At 31.2% G+C, this 26838-nt stretch overlaps 3 protein-coding genes across 3 annotated transcripts in view; 1 reads left to right on the top strand and 2 right to left on the bottom strand.

Annotated features, from left to right (window-relative positions):
• LOC111417434 (mediator complex subunit 8) overlaps positions 1-480 on the top strand; it is a 30951-nt gene extending 30471 nt beyond the window's left edge. Inside the window, exon 4 of the mRNA XM_071197732.1 lies at positions 18-480. Coding sequence (XP_071053833.1) covers positions 18-380 — 363 coding nt within the window. The 3' untranslated portion in view covers positions 381-480. The remainder of the gene's footprint in view (positions 1-17) is intronic.
• LOC111417432 (chromosome bows) overlaps positions 1-26838 on the bottom strand; it is a 142738-nt gene that overhangs the window by 71811 nt on the left and 44089 nt on the right. The window lies entirely within an intron of this gene.
• Positions 471-25443, bottom strand: LOC111417433 (CTD small phosphatase-like protein 2). The gene is made up of 4 exons (XM_023049708.2): positions 25324-25443; positions 13357-14689; positions 1886-1981; positions 471-1823 (listed from the first exon to the last, which is right to left on the bottom strand). Exons 2-4 carry the CDS (start codon positions 14665-14667, stop codon positions 1758-1760), a joined length of 1473 nt encoding a protein of 490 aa, XP_022905476.2. The 5' UTR covers positions 14668-14689; positions 25324-25443; the 3' UTR covers positions 471-1757.

Below are 26838 nucleotides of genomic sequence, written 5' to 3'. Positions count from 1 at the left end.
ATATGGATTTGTTATAGAAACAAGTTGCTGCTTATCAAAAAGTCGTTTCTAACATTTGGGATATTGTTAGTAAAACAAGAGAGGAATGGGAAGTTGAGTCATCCTCTCGAGGGAATACACAGCAACATTCAAGCGTTTCGGATACACATCTATTAGTTACAGCTATTGGGATGGGGAAGGGGTTGAAACCTAATCCCAATGCTAATGGAGCACCTGGTCAACCTACAGGAGGAATGATGGTTCCTCCACAAGGACGCCCTGGTAGTGCTGGGCAAGGCCCAATACCACCATCCACACAAACAATGACAATGAATAAAACACCATCAACTATTAAAACTAATATTAAAAGTGCCACACAAATTCATCCCTACAACAGATAATTTTGAGTTAATTTGGTTGCCTAACCACCAATTTTTTATTTATAACGCCACGAAATGTAACAATAAAGGTAGCTTAAAATAAAAATCTGATAATATTAAATATTTTTATTCATATATTTATAATATATATTTATATTACATAATATAACAAAACTATTTTGTTAAAAAAATAATAATAAAAAGATGAAGAATGGGGAAAAAGTATAATATAAGGGGATAATAACAAATAAAAGTACGATTGTAATATCATAAACTTCAACATGCAAACTCGTTTGAACTCGTCCGACACGTATACGACGTTAACAAATTTAACAAAACATAATTAAAACTCGTAAATGATCAAGCCGACGATAACGGAGGACTTGACGAATACTGCATTGTAATTGAAAAAATTAAACTCATAATATTTATTAATTACATCAACAATTATCTTAGACGTTACGAGACGATCTGCACAAGTAATAATATGTAGTAAATTAACCAGAATTCTCTAAGTACACAAAAAGAATTATTTAATGTAGATCAGAAAAGAAGGCTACATCCAATTTTCTTGCTTTCAACATAACTTAGATCTACATGGAAATATAAATGTAGATTATACACAACCGATTGTTACAGTATCTTCTCTTTTTTAAGGATATATTAACTATATTTCGAAAATAGCGTTAACAATGATAAAAAACAAATAAAAACAAATTTTTATCCTTTAATTCTTATCTTTTTTTCATTAAAATTTGAACAGAAATAACAAATAATATATACTTTTTGTGCACAATATTGCTATGACTATATCTATGTATAGTTACTAACGAAATTTGCTTGTATAATTATTTCTTTTTCTGTTGCCATTAGTTTTCTTCTTAATTTTTTATCTTTTTTTTTATTAAGTTTTAATTTAACCATTATTACACGGATGGCAAGAACGCTACTACTGTATAATTGATCCCTATAGAACGATTTTTTCAGTGTTTTCATTTATTTATTTATTTTTATCCGATATTTCGTTTAAAAATCGGTTAACTTTAGTGGTGCAAGGCTGAGGAATGGCGAGCAAAAAAATTAAATCGACCGAAAATGATTACATCCTAGATATCTTTAAAAATTTTTATACAACAATTCAGGAACTTTTAGAAACAATCTTTTTTCTCCTAAAATTCATTTAAAAATATAATTTCCGAATCAGGCACTTCAAAAGTCCATTAGAAATTACCACTACTACGAAATTTGTCGATCGAAACTCGTTGGTCGATGATTTTCAATCGCCATTCCAGGACACAGAAGTTAAAAAGGTTTCAAATTAACCAATTTAGAATCAAAATTTTAATTGTTTGATTCAAAATTGGTTAATGTCTATAAGTGGGTTAATTAACAAGTATTTTAATCCGGTGGTAGGTAACTGAAGAGTTTAAACTTGTTACGAATGTGTGGTCGTACATCTTCTTTCTATATAAGAGAAATTAAAAATTATTATTTATTAAATGAGTTTTTATGTAATTCTCACTTACCATTTGAACAAGATCTTCCAAAAATGGTAATAGCTTCATTAATTCAGAATCACTTCTATCCACAAACCAACTCTCAATTGGAATTCCATTATTTAACTATAACAAAATTAATAAAAGTACATTTTAATATCTAATGTAAGGTTAATGACAGATAATTTTTATTAATGATTAAAAATAAAACGTTTATTAATTCATATGATAATACAAGAACTTAATCAAAAAGATAATGAGGACCAAAGATCTAAAAATTTTATCAAAACTTCAAATATTGATTTCTCAAAAACAAAAAATTATTTTTCAAAACGGGTTGGTTCATTGGAAAGAGGACACTTTTATTAACATTTTGGGAAATTTTCATACTCATATTTCAAGAACTGGATTTTATACGAATTTTTAAAACTTAATCGGCGAAAATTGCAAAATTCGAAAAAAATTGTCGATTATTTCAAAAATTTATTTCTCAAAAACTGAAAGTGATTTTTCAAAACGGTTTTTTGCATTAAAAAGAGGATACTTTAATTAATAATTGGTGATATTTCCACAAGGATTCTTCAAGAAGTTAATTTTATAAGGAATTTTGAAAATTGCAACGTCGAAAATTTTATCAAAACTTCAACATATTGTTTTCTCAAAAAGTAAAAATTATTTTTCAAAACGGGTTGGTTCATTGGAAAGAGGACACTTTTATTAACACTTTGAGAAATTTTCATACTCATATTCCAAGAAATGGATTTTATACGAATTTTTAAAACTTAATCGGCGAAAATTGCAAAATTCGAAAAAATTGTCGATTATTTCAAAAATGTATTTCTCAAGAACTGAAAGTGATTTTTCAAAACGGCTTTTTGCATTAAAAAGAGGATACTTTAATTAATAATTGGTGATATTTCCACAAGGATCCTTCAAGAAATGAATTTTATAGCAAATTTTGAAATTTATCGATAAAAAATGCAACGTTGAAAATGTTATCAAAACTTCAAATATTGTTTTCTCAAAAACTAAAAGTTATTTTTCAAAACGGGTTGGTTCATTGGAAAGAGGACACTTTTATTAACACTTTGGGAAATTTTCATACTCATATTCCAAGAACTGGATTTTATACGAATTTTTAAAACTTAATCGGCGAATATTGCAAGATTCGAAAAAATTGTCGATCATTTCAAAAATTTATTTCTCAAGAACTAAAAGCGATTTTTCAAAACGCCTTTTTGCATTAAAAAGAGGATACTTTAATTAATAATTGGTGATATTTCCACAAGGATCCTTCAAGAAATGAATTTTATAGCGAATTTTGAAAGTTATCGATGAAAATTGGAACGTCGAAAATTTGATCGAAACTCAAATATTGTTTTCTCAAAAACTAAAAGTTATTTTTTAAAACGAGTTTGTTCATTTTAAAGAGGACACTTTTATTAACATTTTGGGAAATTTTCATACTCATATTTCAAGAACTGGATTTTATACGAATTTTTAAAACTTAATCGGCGAAAATTGCAAAATTAGAAAAAATTGTCGATCATTTCAAAAATTTATTTCTCAAGAACTGAAAGTGATTTTTCAAAACGGCTTTTTGCATTAAAAAGAGGATACTTTAATTAATAATTGGTGATATTTCCACAAAAATCCTTCAAGAAATTAATTTTTTAGCGAATTTTGAAAATTATCGATAAAAATTGCAACATCGAAAATTTTATCGAAACTTCAAATATTGTTTTCTCAAAAATTAAAAGTTATTTTTTAAAACGGGTTGGCTCATTGGAAAGAGGACACTTTTATTAACACTTTGGGAAATTTTCATACTCATATTCCAAGAACTGGATTTTATACGAATTTTTAAAACTTAATCGGCGAAAATTGCAAAAATCGAAAAAATTGTCGATCATTTCAAAATTTATTTCTCAAGAACTGAAAGTGATTTTTCAAAACGGTTTTTTGCATTAAAAAGAGGATACTTTAATTAATAATTGGTGATATTTCCACAAGGATCCTTCAAGAAATAAATTGTTTAGCGAATTTTGAAAATTATCGATGAAAATTGCAACGTCGAAAATTTTATCAAAACTTCAAATATTGTTTTCTCAAAAACTAAAAGTTATTTTTTAAAACGGGTTGGTTCACTTTAAAGAGGACACTTTTATTAACATTTTGGGAAATTTTCATACTCATATTTCAAGAACTGGATTTTATACGAATTTTTAAAACTTAATCGGCGAAAATTGCAAAATTCGAAAAAATTTGCGATCATTTCAAAAATTTATTTCTCAAAAACTAAAAGCGATTTTTCAAAACGACTTGTTGCATTAAAAAGAGGATACTTTAATTAATAACTGGTGATATTTCCACAAGGATTCTTGAAGAAATTAATTTTATAGCGAATTTTGAAACTTATCGCTAAAAATTGCAACGTCAAAAATTTTATCGAAACTTCAAATATTGTTTTCTCAAAAACTAAAAGTTATTTTTCAAAACGGGTTGGTTCATTAGAAAGAGGACACTTTTATTAACACTTTGGGAAATTTTCATACTCATATTCCAAGAACTGGATTTTATACGAATTTTTAAAACTTAATCGGCGAAAATTGCAAATTTCGAAAAAATTGTCAATCATTTCAAAAATTTATTTCTCAAAAACTAAAAGCGATTTTTCAAAACGACTTTTTGCATTAAAAAGAGGATACTTTAATTAATAATTGGTGATATTTCCACAAAAATCCTTCAAGAAATTAATTTTTTAGCGAATTTTGAAAATTATCGATGAATATTGCAACGTCGAAAATTTTATCAAAACTTCAAATATTGTCTTCAAATATTGTTTTCTCAAAAACTAAAAGTTATTTTTCAAAACGGGTTGGTTCGTTGGAAAGAGGACATATATTAACACTTTGGGAAATTTTCATACTTATATTCCAAGAACTGGATTTTAGACGAATTTTTAAAACTTAATCGGCGAAAATTGCAAAATTCGAAAAAATTGTCGATCATTTCAAAAATTTATTTCTCAAGAACTGAAAGTGATTTTTCAAAACGGCTTTTTGCATTAAAAAGAGGATACTTTAATTAATAATTGGTGACATTTCCACAAGGATCCTTCAAGAAATTAATTTTTTAGCGAATTTTGAAAATTATCGATGAAAATTGTAATGTCGAAAATTTTATCGAAACTTCAAATATTGTTTTCTCAAAAACTAAAAGTTATTTTTTAAAACGGGTTGGCTCATTGGAAAGAGGACACTTTTATTAACACTTTGGGAAATTTTCATACTCATATTCCAAGAACTGGATTTTATACGAATTTTTAAAACTTAATCGGCGAAAATTGCAAAATTCGAAAATATTGTCGATCATTTCAAAAATTTATTTCTCAAGAACTGAAAGTGATTTTTCAAAACGGCTTTTTGCATTAAAAAGAGGATACTTTAATTAATAATTGGTGATATTTCCACAAGGATCCTTCAAGAATTAAATTTTTTAGCGAATTTTGAAAATTATCGATGAAAATTGCAACGTCGAAAATTTTATCGAAACTTCAAATATTGTTTTCTCAAAAACTAAAAGTTATTTTTCAAAACGGGTTGGTTCATTAGAAAGAGGACACTTTTATTAATACTTTGGGAAATTTTCATACTCTTATTCCAAGAACTGGATTTTATACGAGTTTTTAAAACTTAATCGGCGAAAATTGCAAAATTCGAAAAAATTGTCGATCATTTCAAAAATTTATTTCTCAAAAACTAAAAGCGATTTTTCAAAACGACTTTTTGCATTAAAAAGAGGATACTTTAATTAATAATTGGTGATAATTCCACAAGGATCCTTCAAGAATTAAATTTTTTAGCGAATTTCGAAAAATATCGATGAAAATTCCAACGTCGAAAATTTTATCAAAACTTCAAATATTGTTTTCTCAAAAACTAAAAGTTATTTTTTAAAACGGGTTGGTTCACTTTAAAGAGGACACTTTTATTAACATTTTGGGAAATTTTCATACTCATATTTCAAGAACTGGATTTTATACGAATTTTTAAAACTTAATCGGAGAAAATTGCAAAATTCGAAAAAATTGTCGATTATTTCAAAAATTTATTTCTCAAGAACTGAAAGTGATTTTTCAAAACGGCTTTTTGCATTAAAAAGAGGATACTTTAATTAATAATTGGTGATATTTCCACAAGGATTCTTCAAGAAATTAATTTTATAGCGAATTTTGAAAATTATCGATGAAAATTGCAACGCCGAAAATTTTATCGCAACTTCAAATATTGTTTTCTCAAAAACTAAAAGTTATTTTTCAAAACGGGTTGGTTCATGGGAAAGAGGACACTTTTATTAACACTTTAGGAAATTTTCATACTCATATACTCAGAACTGGATTTTATATGAATTTTTAAAACTTAATCGGCGAAAATTGCAAAATTCGAGAAAATTGTCGATCATTTCAAAAATTTATTTCTCAAAAACTAAAAGCGATTTTTCAAAACGACTTTTTGCATTAAAAAGAGGATACTTTAATTAATAACTGGTGATATTTCCACAAGGATCCTTCAAGAAATTAATTTTATAGCGAATTTTGAAATTTATCGATAAAAAATGCAACGTCGAAAATGTTATCAAAACTTCAAATATTGTTTTCTCAAAAACTAAAAGTTATTTTTCAAAACGGCTTGTTGTATTAAAAAGAGGATACTTTAATTAACACTTTACGAAAATTTCATACTCATATTCCAATAACTGGATTACGTACGCATTTTTAAAACTTAATCGGCGAAAATTGCAAAATTCGAAAAAATTGTCGATCATTTCATAAATTTATTTCTCAAGAACTGAAAGTGATTTTTCAAAACGGCTTTTTGCATTAAAAAGAGGATACTTTAATTAATAATTGGTGATATTTCCACAAGGATTCTTCAAGAAGTTAATTTTATAAGGAATTTTGAAAATTGCAACGTCGAAAATTTTATCAAAACTTCAACATATTGTTTTCTCAAAAAGTAAAAATTATTTTTCAAAACGGGTTGGTTCATTGGAAAGAGGACACTTTTATTAACACTTTGAGAAATTTTCATACTCATATTCCAAGAAATGGATTTTATACGAATTTTTAAAACTTAATCGGCGAAAATTGCAAAATTCGAAAAAATTGTCGATTATTTCAAAAATGTATTTCTCAAGAACTGAAAGTGATTTTTCAAAACGGCTTTTTGCATTAAAAAGAGGATACTTTAATTAATAATTGGTGATATTTCCACAAGGATCCTTCAAGAAATGAATTTTATAGCAAATTTTGAAATTTATCGATAAAAAATGCAACGTTGAAAATGTTATCAAAACTTCAAATATTGTTTTCTCAAAAACTAAAAGTTATTTTTCAAAACGGGTTGGTTCATTGGAAAGAGGACACTTTTATTAACACTTTGGGAAATTTTCATACTCATATTCCAAGAACTGGATTTTATACGAATTTTTAAAACTTAATCGGCGAATATTGCAAGATTCGAAAAAATTGTCGATCATTTCAAAAATTTATTTCTCAAGAACTAAAAGCGATTTTTCAAAACGCCTTTTTGCATTAAAAAGAGGATACTTTAATTAATAATTGGTGATATTTCCACAAGGATCCTTCAAGAAATGAATTTTATAGCGAATTTTGAAAGTTATCGATGAAAATTGGAACGTCGAAAATTTGATCAAAACTCAAATATTGTTTTCTCAAAAACTAAAAGTTATTTTTTAAAACGAGTTTGTTCATTTTAAAGAGGACACTTTTATTAACATTTTGGGAAATTTTCATACTCATATTTCAAGAACTGGATTTTATACGAATTTTTAAAACTTAATCGGCGAAAATTGCAAAATTAGAAAAAATTGTCGATCATTTCAAAAATTTATTTCTCAAGAACTGAAAGTGATTTTTCAAAACGGCTTTTTGCATTAAAAAGAGGATACTTTAATTAATAATTGGTGATATTTCCACAAAAATCCTTCAAGAAATTAATTTTTTAGCGAATTTTGAAAATTATCGATAAAAATTGCAACATCGAAAATTTTATCGAAACTTCAAATATTGTTTTCTCAAAAATTAAAAGTTATTTTTTAAAACGGGTTGGCTCATTGGAAAGAGGACACTTTTATTAACACTTTGGGAAATTTTCATACTCATATTCCAAGAACTGGATTTTATACGAATTTTTAAAACTTAATCGGCGAAAATTGCAAAAATCGAAAAAATTGTCGATCACACTTTAAATCTCTTTCGTTCAGCGGTCGCGGAATCTCTACCTCATGTGCCTCGCACATCTACAAGACCATATGCAGGCCCATCATAGAATATGGATCAATACTGCTAAGCAACGCACCAAGAAGAACGAAGTACCACCTGGAAGTAGCGGAAAGATCTGCACTGAGATCCATCACCCGAATTAGGAACCCCCGTAATCCCCTCTTTAACCCTAGCAATGATCTGCTATACCAACTTACCGATATACCCCCTATCCATACCCGTCTTCAATCTTTGTCCGATAAATCCATTCTAAATTTTCCTACCAACGCCTTGCAACACACGCTTATAACGCCTCGATTACTCCACCCTCGCAACAACCCACCTCTTCTCTTCCAAAAACTCCTGGCCGTCAGAGAAGACTGAAACAAGCCGCCGACTACAAAAATCACGGGCAGAAAGACCCTGGTCGGTAGCCCTATTCTCACCCCTTCACTTTTTTATTTTTGTTATATACACATATTATAGACATTTATATTGTTATTCTTATTTTTTTTTTTTATGTAGTGGGTACTGAATAAAATTTGTTTTCTTCTTCTTGTCGATCATTTCAAAATTTATTTCTCAAGAACTGAAAGTGATTTTTCAAAACGGCTTTTTGCATTAAAAAGAGGATACTTTAATTAATAATTGGTGATATTTCCACAAGGATCCTTCAAGAAATAAATTGTTTAGCGAATTTTGAAAATTATCGATGAAAATTGCAACGTCGAAAATTTTATCAAAATTCAAATATTGTTTTCTCAAAAACTAAAAGTTATTTTTTAAAACGGGTTGGTTCACTTTAAAGAGGACACTTTTATTAACATTTTGGGAAATTTTCATACTCATATTTCAAGAACTGGATTTTATACGAATTTTTAAAACTTAATCGGCGAAAATTGCAAAATTCGAAAAAATTTGCGATCATTTCAAAAATTTATTTCTCAAAAACTAAAAGCGATTTTTCAAAACGACTTGTTGCATTAAAAAGAGGATACTTTAATTAATAACTGGTGATATTTCCACAAGGATTCTTGAAGAAATTAATTTTATAGCGAATTTTGAAACTTATCGCTAAAAATTGCAACGTCAAAAATTTTATCGAAACTTCAAATATTGTTTTCTCAAAAACTAAAAGTTATTTTTCAAAACGGGTTGGTTCATTAGAAAGAGGACACTTTTATTAACACTTTGGGAAATTTTCATACTCATATTCCAAGAACTGGATTTTATACGAATTTTTAAAACTTAATCGGCGAAAATTGCAAATTTCGAAAAAATTGTCAATCATTTCAAAAATTTATTTCTCAAAAACTAAAAGCGATTTTTCAAAACGACTTTTTGCATTAAAAAGAGGATACTTTAATTAATAATTGGTGATATTTCCACAAAAATCCTTCAAGAAATTAATTTTTTAGCGAATTTTGAAAATTATCGATGAATATTGCAACGTCGAAAATTTTATCAAAACTTCAAATATTGTCTTCAAATATTGTTTTCTCAAAAACTAAAAGTTATTTTTCAAAACGGGTTGGTTCGTTGGAAAGAGGACATATATTAACACTTTGGGAAATTTTCATACTTATATTCCAAGAACTGGATTTTATACGAATTTTTAAAACTTAATCGGCGAAAATTGCAAAATTCGAAAAAATTGTCGATCATTTCAAAAATTTATTTCTCAAGAACTGAAAGTGATTTTTCAAAACGGCTTTTTGCATTAAAAAGAGGATACTTTAATTAATAATTGGTGACATTTCCACAAGGATCCTTCAAGAAATTAATTTTTTAGCGAATTTTGAAAATTATCGATGAAAATTGTAATGTCGAAAATTTTATCGAAACTTCAAATATTGTTTTCTCAAAAACTAAAAGTTATTTTTTAAAACGGGTTGGCTCATTGGAAAGAGGACACTTTTATTAACACTTTGGGAAATTTTCATACTCATATTCCAAGAACTGGATTTTATACGAATTTTTAAAACTTAATCGGCGAAAATTGCAAAATTCGAAAATATTGTCGATCATTTCAAAAATTTATTTCTCAAGAACTGAAAGTGATTTTTCAAAACGGCTTTTTGCATTAAAAAGAGGATACTTTAATTAATAATTGGTGATATTTCCACAAGGATCCTTCAAGAATTAAATTTTTTAGCGAATTTTGAAAATTATCGATGAAAATTGCAACGTCGAAAATTTTATCGAAACTTCAAATATTGTTTTCTCAAAAACTAAAAGTTATTTTTCAAAACGGGTTGGTTCATTAGAAAGAGGACACTTTTATTAATACTTTGGGAAATTTTCATACTCTTATTCCAAGAACTGGATTTTATACGAGTTTTTAAAACTTAATCGGCGAAAATTGCAAAATTCGAAAAAATTGTCGATCATTTCAAAAATTTATTTCTCAAAAACTAAAAGCGATTTTTCAAAACGACTTTTTGCATTAAAAAGAGGATACTTTAATTAATAATTGGTGATAATTCCACAAGGATCCTTCAAGAATTAAATTTTTTAGCGAATTTCGAAAAATATCGATGAAAATTCCAACGTCGAAAATTTTATCAAAACTTCAAATATTGTTTTCTCAAAAACTAAAAGTTATTTTTTAAAACGGGTTGGTTCACTTTAAAGAGGACACTTTTATTAACATTTTGGGAAATTTTCATACTCATATTTCAAGAACTGGATTTTATACGAATTTTTAAAACTTAATCGGAGAAAATTGCAAAATTCGAAAAAATTGTCGATTATTTCAAAAATTTATTTCTCAAGAACTGAAAGTGATTTTTCAAAACGGCTTTTTGCATTAAAAAGAGGATACTTTAATTAATAATTGGTGATATTTCCACAAGGATTCTTCAAGAAATTAATTTTATAGCGAATTTTGAAAATTATCGATGAAAATTGCAACGCCGAAAATTTTATCGCAACTTCAAATATTGTTTTCTCAAAAACTAAAAGTTATTTTTCAAAACGGGTTGGTTCATGGGAAAGAGGACACTTTTATTAACACTTTAGGAAATTTTCATACTCATATACTCAGAACTGGATTTTATATGAATTTTTAAAACTTAATCGGCGAAAATTGCAAAATTCGAGAAAATTGTCGATCATTTCAAAAATTTATTTCTCAAAAACTAAAAGCGATTTTTCAAAACGACTTTTTGCATTAAAAAGAGGATACTTTAATTAATAACTGGTGATATTTCCACAAGGATCCTTCAAGAAATTAATTTTATAGCGAATTTTGAAATTTATCGATAAAAAATGCAACGTCGAAAATGTTATCAAAACTTCAAATATTGTTTTCTCAAAAACTAAAAGTTATTTTTCAAAACGGCTTGTTGTATTAAAAAGAGGATACTTTAATTAACACTTTACGAAAATTTCATACTCATATTCCAATAACTGGATTACGTACGCATTTTTAAAACTTAATCGGCGAAAATTGCAAAATTCGAAAAAATTGTCGATCATTTCATAAATTTATTTCTCAAGAACTGAAAGTGATTTTTCAAAACGGCTTGTTGCATTAAAAAGAGGATACTTTAGTTAATAATCGAAAGTGACAGTTCTGTTAGTAATGAATGTGCTGATGAATTACAAGCGAAGAGTATCGCTTCGTATATATCGTATTGGGATTGTTACAATAAGGTTGCTAATGTCAAAAATGATATAAATAAAGTTGTATTCAATGAAAAAAGTCCTATTGGGGTTGAACTTGATTATTATATGAACTTGATATCCACATCAATGAAGAAAAGATTGGAAAAAAGTTTTAATGGAGTTGCAGAAACACTTCACACCAAAGACTAATGAAACAGTAAATAGACACATATTCAAATCTACAGTACAAAGAGAAGATGAAAGCTTTGATAGTTTCATAACAGATTTAAAAAAATTAAGCAAAGACTCTAATTTCGAAAACTTAAAAGATGGAACAATTAGAGATAGAGTAGTATGTGGACTTAGGAGCAAGTCTATTTCTTATTATTTTAGAATAAAGTTAAAAATAAACTTTTTTTTGTGTCGTCAAAAACATTAAATTTACAGCTTCCTGTAAATTATAACTAAAAATTAAAAAAACATATTTCTGATATTTGAAATAAATACATTTGTTGAACTATTTAATTTATATTTGTTTTACACAAAAGTTGGAATAGATTGCATTATTTCACATTTTTTATTAATATTTAATATTATTATTAAATGACTTAATAAATTATTGATAGATGGCGCTCATATATATATATTTTTTTAATTCAAATAAACATAGCAACATTTTTGTTTGTATTCAAAAATTTTCTGAAGTGTCAAATTAAAAATCCTGTTTTTTAAGATGGATTACGAAAATTACGAAAAGTTTAACACGTTAGAATGTTACATATTAAAAAATAAAGTAAATTTTATATAAATTTTTAATAGAATAATTTTTTGTTATAGTACCGTAATTTACAGGAAACTGTAAATTTAATTTCTTTGAGGACACTAACAAAAAAGTTTATTTTTAGCTTTATTCTAAAACAATAAGAAATAGACCGAATAGAACGAATTTAATAAGCGAATAATCAGTGGTTGTTTCCATTTAAAAAAACGAAAATTGTCTTATCTCTCTAACTTGACATCGAATTTGAACCACCCTGTACAAGCCATCATGAAGATGCCAACACCAACCAAGAAAAAGGACTTACAATTTACAATCATTTTTGGGTTTAATGACATATGTAAGCAAGTTCATACCATGTTTGTCTAATTTAACTAACAATTTAAGATTGTTATTAAGAAAAGACAGAATTTATGTGGTCTGAGACTCACAACAAAGATTTTAAAGAAGGTGTTATGATGTAAGTAAACCTGTAACATTGTCAGTTGATAGTAGCTGTAGTGCGACTTTATTATAGGAAGGGCAAATATGCTTCAAAAGCTTTAACTGATACTCAAAAATCTTGGGCTCAAATAGAAAAAGAGTTGTTAGCTATCTGTTGCGGATGTGAAAAATATAAACAATTTATTTTTGGTAAAACTGTAATAGTGGAACCAGATTATAAACCTTTGGAACAAATATTTAAAAAGCCTTTATCTGAAACACTCTTAAGATTACAAGCTTTTGACGTAATAATTACTTATAAACCTGGAAAAGACTTATTGATAGCTAATTGTTTGTCTAGACAGTTTTTGGAAAAAGTAGATAAATATGTAATATAATTCTTACTTGATATCCAAACGCTTGCGGAGAATTATCCACAATAATAGTCTTAGACAAATCTCGTCCAAGAATAGATAAATCCTTAATATAATTTCCATTGATATAAACGCAATGTTCCCGAAATAGACGATACTTTATCCATTTTCGTTCCGGATCGAGTAAATTAAGCAATTTATCCGCATAAACCCTCTTCGAGGCGGTAAACAATATAACTTCAAACATCTGGGAGACTTTTTCCATAAATTCCCTAAAGAACGGCCGGGTGCGTACGTATACAGTATAAGAGCAATCTTGAAATACCACGGGAAAATGAAAACTGGCGTCTGGAAGTTCTTGTAAGCTACAATGAACGAGGGTTTCATCTAAATCCAAAACCAAACTAAAATCCGGGCTTGATCTAGTTTTTAACGGTAAAGCGGGACATTTCGATCGCATTTCAAACGTTAACGGTGGAAGATGTTTAATGAAAATGTAAGGATCGAATGCTTCCCATGTATCTTCGACTTCAACGTGTCCGGGTCTTCGATCCAATCTTTCCTCTTCTTGTTGATGATGAGATGCGGTAACACTCGAGATTAAAGAGGCGTCGTTACACGTTTGCGAGTATAACGTGGCGTAATCGTAAGCCATCGAAGTCATATTCATTGCCATTAATTCGTTTCCCTTGGCCATTTCTTCGTCTAATAGATTTGTAAATTCTTGTGTGTTAACGTTAGTTAAATCGTTCAAGTCTAAATGTATGTCTTGATAATCTTGAGTTTTTAAAGCCGGATATTCATAATACATATTGTACCCATTGCGATCAACCAGTTGATAGTTCATTTTATTACTTTGTATCTCGTAGTGCTGTAAATTTTCGGTGCAAGTTAAATTATCAATTGTTGAGTACTCTATTTCGGCGGGCAGTTCAGGATTTTGAGTAAAATCGGCGGCATTGTTATTGTAAATGGTACCGTGATCATCGAACGATTTAAAAGCTTGCGATTCCAAAATAACAAACTGTTGCGATTCGACGAGACTTTTTTCTAAGGTAGCGTCGTAGATTTCGGGCACGAGCTGAGCCTGGTAGTTTTCTTTACATTCTTCGTGATGATGTTCGGTGGAAGTGTCGAATTTTTTCACTGGCGTCGGCTCGATGCCGACGTTTGTCGTTTTCTCATCTTTGAGCGTCTCGGCGGAGGGCTTTAAGGGAAACTTATTTGTTAATTTACTTTGCCAGGCGCAAGCTCGTTTTGCCGCCCTAACTTTTCGTATGCGATTCGCGCATAACGAAAACGACTTGATGCCTCTAGCTCTTTTCTCGCTCCTTAACCACATCCTTACGAGCCATTAATGTGCACTGAAATTTAAAATAATACTTTTTAAATACAAGTTATAGTTGTTTATAAAATAATTATTATCGGATATGGTTATTATTTTAGTCAATTAAATGTTGTAGCTCAGGTATAATTATCAATTTATCTACGCTCTAATTCAAATAATTATTATTTCATAATGAATTAGTCATAAATTATAAATAGGATGGTTGAAAATCCTTTTTACAATTAAACCAAGTAAATTTATAATAATGTTCGTTAATCCTAAATCATTTAAAAAAAAATTTGCTATGTTATATACAAAAAATGTGTGTCGTCAAATTTTCGCAAGGATGTAATTTTAGTTATAATACATTTAAACAGATGGCGCGGATAGATGAAGAATGAAGATCATTAAAGTCCCTAGATTTACAAAGTACAGCGGTTTGACGCCATTTTGGCTCGAAAGTCAAGCGGGAAATTTAAAACGATGTCATTCTATTGATAACATTACTCCAAAACTCCCTTCCTTTTTTCTTGCGGTACTCTTAAGAGTAGACAGCCCTTCTTACTGCTATTTTTGCAACTCCAAAGGCAACAAGACAGCAATATTTTTGTAAATAAGTGGTGAGATGCGGTGACAAGTTGTCAAACCGCCATTTTGGCTCGAAAACAGGCTTCATGAACCGCGGTACTTTGTAAATTTAGGGACTTTAAAGAGCATTAAAGTCCCTAGATTTACAAAGTACCGCGATTTGCAGCCATTTTGGCTCGAAAGTCAAGCGGGAAATTTAAAACTATGTCTTTCTATTGATAACATTACGCCAAAATTTCTTCCTTTTTTCTCGTGGTACTCTGAAGAGTTGAAAGCCCTTCTTACTGCCATTTTTTCAACTTCAAAGGCAACAAGACGGCAATATTTTTGTAAATAAGTGGTGAGATGCAGTGACAAGCTGTCAAACCGCCATTTTGGCTCGAAAACAGGCTTCATGAATCGCAGTACTTTGTAAATCTAGGGACTTTAAAGAGCATTAAAGTCCCTAGATTTACAAAGTACCGCGATTTGCAGCCATTTTGACTCGAAACTCAAGCGGGAAATTTAAAACTATGCCGTTCTATTAATAACATTACGCCAAAATTTCTTCCTTTTTTCTCGTGGTACTCTGAAGAGTTGAAAGTCCTTCTTACTGCCATTTTTTCAACTTCAAAGGCAACAAGACGGCAATATTTTTGTAAATAAGTAGTGAGATGCAGTGACAAGTTGTCAAACCGCCATTTTGGCTCGAAAACAGGCTTCATGAATCGCAGTACTTTGTAAATCTAGGGACTTTAAAGAGCATTAAAGTCCCTAGATTTACAAAGTACCGCGATTTGCAGCCATTTTGACTCGAAACTCAAGTGGGAAATTTAAAACTATGCCGTTCTATTAATAACATTACGCCAAAATTTCTTCCTTTTTTCTCGTGGTACTCTGAAGAGTTGAAAGCCCTTCTTACTGCCATTTTTTCAACTTCAAAGGCAACAAGACGGCAATATTTTTGTAAATAAGTGGTGAGTGACAAGCTGTCAAACCGCCATTTTGGCTCGAAACCAGGCTTCATGAACCGCGGTACTTTGTAAATTTAGGGAGTTTAAAGAGCATTAAAGTCCCTAGATTTACAAAGTACCGCGATTTGCAGCCATTTTGACTCGAAACTCAAGTGGGAAATTTAAAACTATGCCGTTCTATTAATAACATTACGCCAAAATTTCTTCCTTTTTTCTCGTGGTACTCTGAAGAGTTGAAAGTCCTTCTTACTGCCATTTTTTCAACTTCAAAGGCAACAAGACGGCAATATTTTTGTAAATAAGTAGTGAGATGCAGTGACAAGTTGTCAAACCGCCATTTTGGCTCGAAAACAGGCTTCATGAATCGCAGTACTTTGTAAATCTAGGGACTTTAAAGAGCATTAAAGTCCCTAGATTTACAAAGTACCGCGATTTGCAGCCATTTTGACTCGAAACTCAAGTGGGAAATTTAAAACTATGCCGTTCTATTAATAACATTACGCCAAAATTTCTTCCTTTTTTCTCGTGGTACTCTGAAGAGTTGAAAGCCCTTCTTACTGCCATTTTTTCAACTTCAAAGGCAACAAGACGGCAATATTTTTGTAAATAAGTGGTGAGTGACAAGCTGTCAAACCGCCATTTTGGCTCGAAACCAGGCTTCATGAACCGCGGTACTTTGTAAATTTAGGGAGTTTAAAGAGCATTAAAGTCCCTAGATTTACAAAGTACCGCGATTTGCAGCCATTTTGACTCGAAACTCAAGTGGGAAATTTAAAACTATGCCGTTCTATTAATAACATTACGCCAAAATTTCTTCCTTTTTTCTCGTGGTACTCTGAAGAGTTGAAAGCCCTTCTTACTGCCATTTTTTCAACTTCAAAGGCAACAAGACGGCAATATTTTTGTAAATAAGTAGTGAGATGCAGTGACAAGTTGTCAAACCGCCATTTTAGCTCGAAAACAGGCTTCATGAATCGCAGTACTTTGTAAATCTAGGGACTTTAAAGAGCATTAAAGTCCCTAGATTTACAAAGTACCGCGATTTGCAGCCATTTTGACTCGAAACTCAAGTGGGAAATTTAAAACTATGCCGTTCTATTAATAACATTACGCCAAAATTTCTTCCTTTTTTCTCGTGGTACTCTGAAGAGTTGAAAGCCCTTCTTACTGCCATTTTTCAACTTCAAAGGCAACAAGACGGCAATATTTTTGTAAATAAGTGGTGAGATGCAGTGACAAGTTGTCAAACCGCCATTTTGGCTCGAAAACAGGCTTCATGAATCGCAGTACTTTGTAAATCTAGGGACTTTAATGCTCTTTAAAGTCCCTAGATTTACAAAGTACCGCGATTTGCTGCCATTTTGGCTCGAAAGTCAAGCGGGAAATTTAAAACTATATCGTTCTATTGATAACATTACGCCAAATTTCCTTTTATTTTTTCTCGTGGTACTCTGAAGAGTCGAAAGTCCTTCTTACTACCATTTTTGCAACTCCAAAACAACAAGACGGCAATATTTTTGTAAATAAGTGGTGAGATGCAGTGACAAGCTGTCAAACCGCCATTTTGGCTCGAAAACAGGCGTCATGAACCGCGGTACTTTGTAAATCTAGGGACTTTAAAGAGCATCAACTATAAATAAGTAGATACATATTTACATTTATGTTATGAGATATGTGTTTTACTGATTACAAAATGGGCTACAATTACTTTTCCAATAACAAATCCAGCCTTCCTAGGTCTAACATTGAACCCACGCTCTACCTGTCACAAGCCAGGATAAATGGGGAATGATAGAGGAGTAACCCTCCTAAAAATAACCGAGGTTCAGCTGACCCGGCTGATAACACCTCGTAAGGAGTAAGTTTAATCTTAGACAAAGCACCAGAAACAAGGGCGACAGGATATATGTTCTATGAGGAGGTACAACGAGCAATAGAGAAGTTTCAAGATAGAAATAAATACGTATTGATAACAAGATAACATTGCACATTCAAAATGACGTCAAATATTTGGGAATCCACCTGGATCACGATCTGACTTGAAAAAAAAAATACATAACTCTAGACTCTCTAGACAATAAGTTTCGTATATACAGGTGTTTTTGCACATCGTGGCATAATTTTAATCACAAATACTAGAGTGTCAATGATGAAGATTGGTGTAAAAATTTTCGATCTGAACCCATAATCGGCTAAGATATGGGTCTTCAAAGTTAAGAAATTTTCAAACATTTTCTTAAATATTTTCAATATGGTTTGTCTTAGAAAGACCAAATTTGACAAACAGTGCAATCTTATGATAAGAAATCGTTTATCACTATTGGAATGTTTTCATTAATCGTAATCTATGGAAACAAATTGTAAGTAATGACAACTTGATAGAAAAACATTTCTAAATATCGAAAGACATTTACGTGAGACAGGAAATTTAGGTCAGTTCGTACACTCCAACTAGAAGAAAACATTTCGGATTTTATGGCAGATCATAGTACTGCTAGTACAGTTTAGACATTTCAGAATATCCAAAGGTACGCCTTGGCATGTACATCAATAGTATCCATCCATTTGTCGAGAGTGCAAAAATTTGAAATTGCTGATCATCCGTTACAAATACAGTGTTGCCAATCTATGATGGAAAAATGTACTATTGATGCTGCGTTTCTAGAAAAAAGTATTTTTTTACAGATAACCATTAATTTGAGAAATGCCGAAGAATATTGAGTAATAATTTGACAGATTTCTTTTAAACGAACTTAAATCTTTTTGTGAATAACTCGAAAACGATGCGTCTAATCAAAAATTTGTAAAAGTAAAAATAATTTCAAAATGCAATAGGCTTTCAGAATCAGTTTAAAGTTTAAATTTAAGGAAATAACCTTTGTGAATACCTGTATAGCATTGATCCCGTGTTTGCATATTCTCAAACGTGATCTTAAACGATTTCTCTTGATAACATTGCACTGTTTGCATTGCAAATTTTATCTTTTTAAGACAAACCATATTGAAAATGTCTTAGCCATTTATGGGCTTAGACCAAAAATACACAAATCGTCATCATTTCGATTCTAGTATTTGTGATTAAAATTATGCCACGACTTACAGAAACACCCTGTATGCTCTGCACGCCATACTGAAAACTGTTTGGGTATACAGTTTTGCACAACTATTAAAAGATTGCAGCAAAAGGATTCATAACACCTATTCTTGACAAGATGTGGAACCTATCAAACTGTTGTCTATCTGCAAATTGTGATACTACATGGTAGTATTTGTTATCCTCCTTCTATGTGAGTCTGTGTTTTATTTGATATACAGGGTGTATCTGAATGACTGCAAATATGAGACAAAAAAGTTTTAGAATAGTTTTATCTATCTAACTGAAATTTTTCCAATGTATTTATCATCTTCATAAAAACAATCTAGGCATAAATTGAACGGGGGTGGTTACGTTTAGTAGTTTAGAAGGGTAGGTTGAAAGTACAAATGGGGTCAAAACGTGCCCTATTATGAGTTAAACATATTCTCCAAATTTCATTTTCGTAGCGTTTCTGGTATTTGAGAAAAAAAAAATTAAACCAAAATTTTTCGCCATTTTTGGAGAGGCGTAGCTCCTTAGGGGAGCCGAAGTCGCCCATGGTTCATATATCAAAGTACCCTTAAAATTCACTAAAGAATCACCCCTTGAAGTTTGATACAGTCACGCAGATACACCCTGTATATTGTTAAACATACTGTTTATTATTTCTATATGCGATAGATTGCAGTAATAACATTCCGTCGTCTGCTTCTAATTCGGTCTCCATAGCTTTTGGCAGTCAGTATTCTCTCCATATGTCCACTATTTTGTTGTTTTCTCACAATATCTTTCAGTTTTTGTCTTGGATTTATCCTTTTTTGGTGTATTTGACACTTTTTCTATACTTGTTTAAATAATTATCTGTACCAGGTTCTATCTTTCTGAGTGTGAATGCTTCTCATCTTCAGTATCTTCCTCTTTTGGATTAGTTCTTTGTTTCGTTGCTATGGCAACCAACATTGTTATTTTAAATGGGATGCATATGTTTTTTTTGCACATTTTAATAGAGGATAAATTCCTCTACGCAATGAACATATCAAATCATATGGTTGTATTCGAAAAAAAAATGCGTTGACAACTTTAAATGTCAAAAAATTGACAGTTTAAACAAATATGGCGCAATTAAGCGAACGACAAAGAATCCAAATGTTAATAATGTATGGGTACGGTGCAGGTGATAGAAAACGCACTCAAAATGAAGTTTGTTCAATAATATTTACCCGGATACACAAATTAACAATTCACAGTATCCAAAATATTAAAAAAAAATTTTAACACCGCAAGTGTTAAAAACCGTCCAAAAAGTTGATGGCCGAAGACAGTTACCAATGACCATACATTATTAATTATTCATAATTGTTGAAACTGTAATTTTTTTGACATTTAAAGCTGTCAACGGCGTTATTTCAGCGCTACTTTGATTGTAATTAGCTGTAATTTCAAGAAACGCATTTTTCTCGATCTTATACTACCATATAATTTGATATGTTCGGCGCGTAGAGGGACTTATCCTCTATCAAAGTATGCAAAAAAATATATGCATCCCATTTAAAATAACAATGTTGGTTGCCATAGCAAATATCGCCAAAAAATGCGCCATGATTAATAAAGAAACTTGTATTTGAAACATTTTTCTTTAAAACCACAAATGGCGAAGTTATTGGCTATATTCCAGACATTTGACACACTCTATATATATACTTGTTTAAATAATTATTTATACCAGGCTCTATCTTGGTGAGTGTGAATGCTTCTCATCTTCACTATCTTCCTTTCTTGGATTAGCTTAATTGTTTCTTGGGCGATCCTTTTCGTAGATCCCTGTAATTATTTCTTGTATGGCGTGTTTGAAGCTATTACATTTTGAGTTATGGCCGATTTTTACGTTAAGACTTAAATATGCTCACTGTAAAAGAAGCAATTGGCCAGCTAAGTTCCAAGTACTTACTAAGGCTTGAAATCCACGCAAACCGACTTGCACAACTATTAAAAGATTGAAGCAAAAGGATTGATAACACCTAATCTTGTCGAAATGAGGAATCTATCAATCTGCTATCTATTTGCAAATTGCGATATTACATGGTAGTATTTGTTACCAAGTGTTATAACCTGTAATTTTGTTTTGTTTTTGGACCAATATTGAGCAGGCTCCTTTTCTCCGCGACTTCTTTTATTTGGTTCTAAATCGATCTCCATAACTTTTGGCAGTCAGTATTCTCTCCATATGTCCACTATTTTGTTGTTTTCACACAATATCTTTCAGTTTTTGTCTTGGATTTATTTTTTTTTTGGCGTACGGTTTTGACACTACTTGTTTACGTAATAGTTTGTACCAGGTTCTATCTTTCTGAGTGTGAATGCTTCTCATCTTCACTATCTTCCACTCTTGGATTTGCTTTTTTTTATCCTTTTTGTAGATCCCTGTAATTATTTCTTGTAGGGCGTGCTTGAAGCTACTCCATTTCTGCTCTACTTTCTTCTCCTGCTCGATTTTCTCAATGTTGTTTCCTCGTCCCTTGATTTAAAACAACTTGTAAGCGACTGCTTTTTTGCTAGAGCATACTCATTGCGTTATACAGGGTGTTCCGGTGAATCGGGGAATAAAATTAACCTCATATACTAGAGCAAAAATGATGACGATTGGTGATAAAAATTTATTATAAAAGTCTTCAAATGGCCAAGATATGGGCCATCAAAGTTCAAAAATTTTAACACATTTTTCTAAATATTTTCAATACCATTTATGGTAGAGCGTTGAAATTTGGTGCAGGGTAAACAAATATCAAGCAAAATCATTGAACCAATTTTGACTTTGATCGGGTGGCGGCAACCATGCTATACAGGGAGTCCCTAAAATTTGTTTGCTCAGAACTTTTTTGTTCGATCGTAACCCTACATTTATTTTTGCAGTTTCTAATAGAAAATTTATTTTAGAAGCTTTTATCACTCTTAGATAATATTGATAAAAATCACCGTTTTCGTGTTAAATGCAAAAATGGTAGGCTCCCATTTCAATTGCCATGACAAGTTAAACAAATACTAAAAACCTTGTGGTGTTCGAAATGGAAAATTACACGTTTGGAGAACAAACCGATATGCTTTTAACATTGGGTGAATGTCTTGGAAATTCCGTAGCAGCCGCTAACCGTTTATCGGCAAAAATTCCCGAATCGTAGAACCCCCAACAGAAAAACGTTTTCTCGAATTGAAGCCCGATTAAGAGAAAATGGATCACTAAAACATATCTTTCTGAACAACGGCAACCCTAGAACTGTTCGAACTCCTCAATTGGAGGAGTTAATTTTAGAATATGCAGAAGAAAACTTTGGACATGGCTAGGCGATTTGGAACGTCAAAAACGACTGTGTAGCAGCTTTGCCCATTTCAATGCTGTAAGGTTCAAGAAGTACAGCGTACCGATTATCCAATTAGATTGGAATATTGCCAGAAAATACAAATTGATAATCAGTTTTTAGAAAAAATACTTTTCACCGATGAATCTATTTTTTCCAAAGATGGAATAATTAATTTAAGGAATTTACATAATTGGGCTGAAGAAAATCCAAAATTTTTCAAAACTTGGAAATCTCAATGGAGATTTTCTCTCAATCTTTGGGCAGGGATTGTTGGTCCCGTTTTCTTGCCGTCAAGACTTGATGGCCCTACATACCATCAACATTTGGAAGGATTGGACGAGTTCTTGGTGACGTTCCGTTAAATACCAGAAGGGACATGTGGTCTTTTTGAACATTTCCTATAGTATTTTTTATTACTTCTCTTGTTATTTTATGTATTTGTTTTATTTTTCCTGTTAGCGTTGTCGTTAAAATTAAATTTATTGCTTTGTATTATCTTTTATTAAATCAACTAAAACAAATTAAAAAGGGATTTACCTAATCTACACTTGGAAATGTTACATACATAATATTTATGACGGTTCAGTTCGATTTGCACTTGTCATGGCCGACTTAGTTTTTTTTTTTTTTAGTGTTATTGAAATCGGAACCTAACATTTTTGCATTTAACACGAAAACGGTGATTTTTATCAATATTATCTAAGAGTAATAAAAGTTTCTAAAATAAATTTTTTATTAGAAACTGCAAAAATAAATGTAGGGTTTTGATAGAATAAAAAAGTTCTGATCAAACAAACTTTAGGAACATCCTGTATAGCATTGTTCCCGCGTACCGATCCAACTCAAAAAATGCCTAGTGATTTTACGTGATATTAGTTTACACTATACCAAATTTCAACGCTTTACCATAAATAGTGTTTAAGATATTTAGAAAAATGTGTTAAAATTTCCTAACTTTGATGGTCTGTATCTTTACAATTTGAGGACTTTTACTGATTTTTTTTTACATGAATCGTCTTCATTTTCACTCTAGTATATGTGATTACATTTGTTCCCCGAGTCACCGAAACACCCTGTATATACTTGTTTAAATAATTATCTGTACCAGGCTCTATCTTGGTGTGTGTGAATGCTTCTCATCTTCACTATCTTCCTTTCTTGGATTAGCTTAATTGTTTCTTGGGCGATCCTTTTCGTAGACATTTTGAGTTATGGCCGATTTTTACGTCAAGACTTAAATATGCTTACTGTAAAAGAAGCAATTGGCCAGCTAAGTTCCAAGTACTTACTAAGGCTTGAAATCCACGCAAACCGACTTGCACAACTATTAAAAGATTGAAGCAAAAGCATTGACAACACCTAATCTTGTCGAGATGAGGAATCTATCAATCTGCTATCTATTTGCAAATTGCGATATTACATGGTAGTATTTGTTACCAAGTGTTATAACCTGTAATTTTGTTTTGTTTTTGGACCAATATTGAGCAGGCTTCTTCTCTCCGCGGCTTCTTTTATTTGGTTCTAAATCGGGCTCCATAGCTTTTGGCAGTCAGTATTCTCTCCATATGTCCACTATTTTGTTGTTTTCTCACAATATCTTTCAGTTTTTGTCTTGGATTTATCCTTTTTTGGCGTACGGTTTTGACACTTCTTCTATACTTGTTTACATAATTGTCTGTACCAGGTTCTATCTTTCTGAGTGTGAATGCTTCTCATCTTCACTATCTTCCACTCTTGGATTTGCTTTTTTTTCTATCTTTTTTGTAGATCCCTGTAATTATTTCTTGTAGGGCGTGCTTGAAGCTACTCCATTTCTGCATTTCTCAATGTTGTTTCCTCGTCCCTTGATTTAAAACAACTTGTAAGCGACTGCTTTTTTGCTAGAGCATACTCATTGCGTTATGTATGGAGAGACATAGGAATATTTTAAAACACTCTTGCCTTGTATCGCATATCCATTATGATGCGCAGATATGCAACAAATGTATACCCACCTTAACTCTCTCCTTAATAAAGAACGTTGAGTGTAGGCCATTTTAATTAATTTTATTAATGATTAATAACACTAAGTTTAGTGTAATAAAACACATTATTACACATTGAGGTTGCTTTAAATTTATTAAGAAATTTAATATTTTGAAAAGTTTATCTAAACTTTAAAGAATTGTTTATGGAAAGATTTTGAAAACAATAAACAATTGTTTATTGCATACCATCATATTTTAAAAACTTCTCAATTAATCTAGAAAATGTTTAGCAACAATTTAACGAAATCAGATTAGATTTGATATGGTGGCTTAGGTAAAATGAAAATATACATGAAGTGAACATTTTCATCTAGAACCATAAGTCGGTGGAGCAATTAAAAAATCTTTACCAGGCGCATCGGGTGCAAAAACACAAAAATAAATATCGATTTCAAACATCCAAATCCAATTCCAGAACGCATCCCGAAAACAAAAACTCTCAAAAGTTTTCCCGCTCCGTTCGTTTCGTCCAACCGAATCGCGTTTATAGAAGTTAAACCGGCCGTTCTCGTTCGTATATCGGATCGGATGCGTCCCGGGAACGAATACGCTGCGGATCGAAATTTAGCGGGACGACGCCGCCGCCACCGCCACCGCCGCCGTTCGGCGGGAAGACGACGACGCCGTTTCCGTTCGCTCTGACGCCCCCTTAAAATAACGAAATTACGTACCTTTTTTGACGCCGGCGGCCGCCTCTCATTAAACTAGCGTCGAAAAATCGCACATTTTCGGCACTCACCTCTTCCGTACTAACACAAAGCATTCATCAAAATGGCGTCACACGCGCTGCCTGTCCAATATAATTTCCGTATGGTGCGCATGCGCCCATTTTACACTCAACCAACAGTACATTCAGGTTTCCCATTAACTTAAAACTACGAATCGAGATGATTGAAATTTTATTTGGGTGCTTGCGTTTATAAATAGAAACGCGAAGCAAAATAATAAATTAAGATTTTAGTAGAAACTTTTAAGCGATTAGAGGTGTTTTCTAAAAATTATGTTTCAACAGGAATATTTTGAGAATTATTATGTTTATTGTTGAGATTTAAATACGATTAAAAATGTAATAAATAAATATGTAATATAAAGCTCCTTCTAAAATCTTGCTTAAACATCTTTAATCGAATTTTGTAATATACTGAGTATTAAAAAAATAAACAATTTTGTTTATAGGTATTAGAGTTAATAGAAATGAAACTAGAACTAAAACTAGCACTATAACTAAGAATAGACCTAAAATTAGAAACTTTCGGGGTTAGCTGTTCGTCTTTCAAGACGGCTAAACCCGATTGTTTCTAGTTTTAGGTTTAGTATTAGTTCTACTCTTAGTTCAATAAAAATATACAACAATAACTAGTAAAACTAGAACTAACACTAGAACTAGAAAATTTCGGGTTTAGCCGTGCGTCTTCAGACTAGTCTTCTAGTTTTATTTCATTGAAAATATGCAGCAACCTGGCGCTGGGTGAGTTGCTGGGCAGAAACCTGCAGGTATAGTGTTAGTTCTAGTAAGAATGTTAGTCTAAAAGTAGAACTAACACTATACCTAGAACTAGAAACATTCGGGTTTAGCCGCACGTCTCTCAAGACGGCTAAACCCGAATGATTCTAGTTGTAGGTTAGTGTTCTAGGTATAGTGTTAGTTCTAGTAACAATGTTAGTCTAAAAGTAGAACTAACACTATACCTAGAACTAGAATCATTCGGGTTTAGCCGTCTTGAGAGACGTGCGGCTAAACCCGAATGTTTCTAGTTCTAGGTATAGTATTAGTCTAGTAACAGTACTAGTGTAAAACTAGAACTAACACTAGACCTAAAACTAGAAACATTCAGGTTTTGTCGTACGTTTGCAGATGCACGACTAAACCCGAAACTTTCTAGTTCTAGGTCTAGTGTTAGTTCTAGTTTTATTTCATTGAAAATATGCAGCAACCTGGCGCTGGGTAAGTTGCTGGGCAGAAACCTGCAGGTATAGTATTAGTTCTAGTAACAATGTTAGTCTAAAAGTAGAACTAACACTATATCTAGAACTAAAAACATTCGGGTTTAGCCGCACGTCGCTCAAGACGGCTAAACCCGAATGATTCTAATTCTAGGTATAGTGTTAGTTCTAGTAACAATGTTAGTCTAAAACTACCTAGAACTAGAAACATTCGGGTTTAGCCGCACGTCTTTCAAGATGGC

Source organism: Onthophagus taurus, chromosome 7 (assembly GCF_036711975.1).
Source record: "Onthophagus taurus isolate NC chromosome 7, IU_Otau_3.0, whole genome shotgun sequence".
Lineage (NCBI taxonomy): Eukaryota > Metazoa > Arthropoda > Insecta > Coleoptera > Scarabaeidae > Onthophagus > Onthophagus taurus.
The sequence above is the reverse complement of the archived record's forward strand: the minus strand, read 5'-3'. Positions and strand labels throughout refer to the sequence as shown.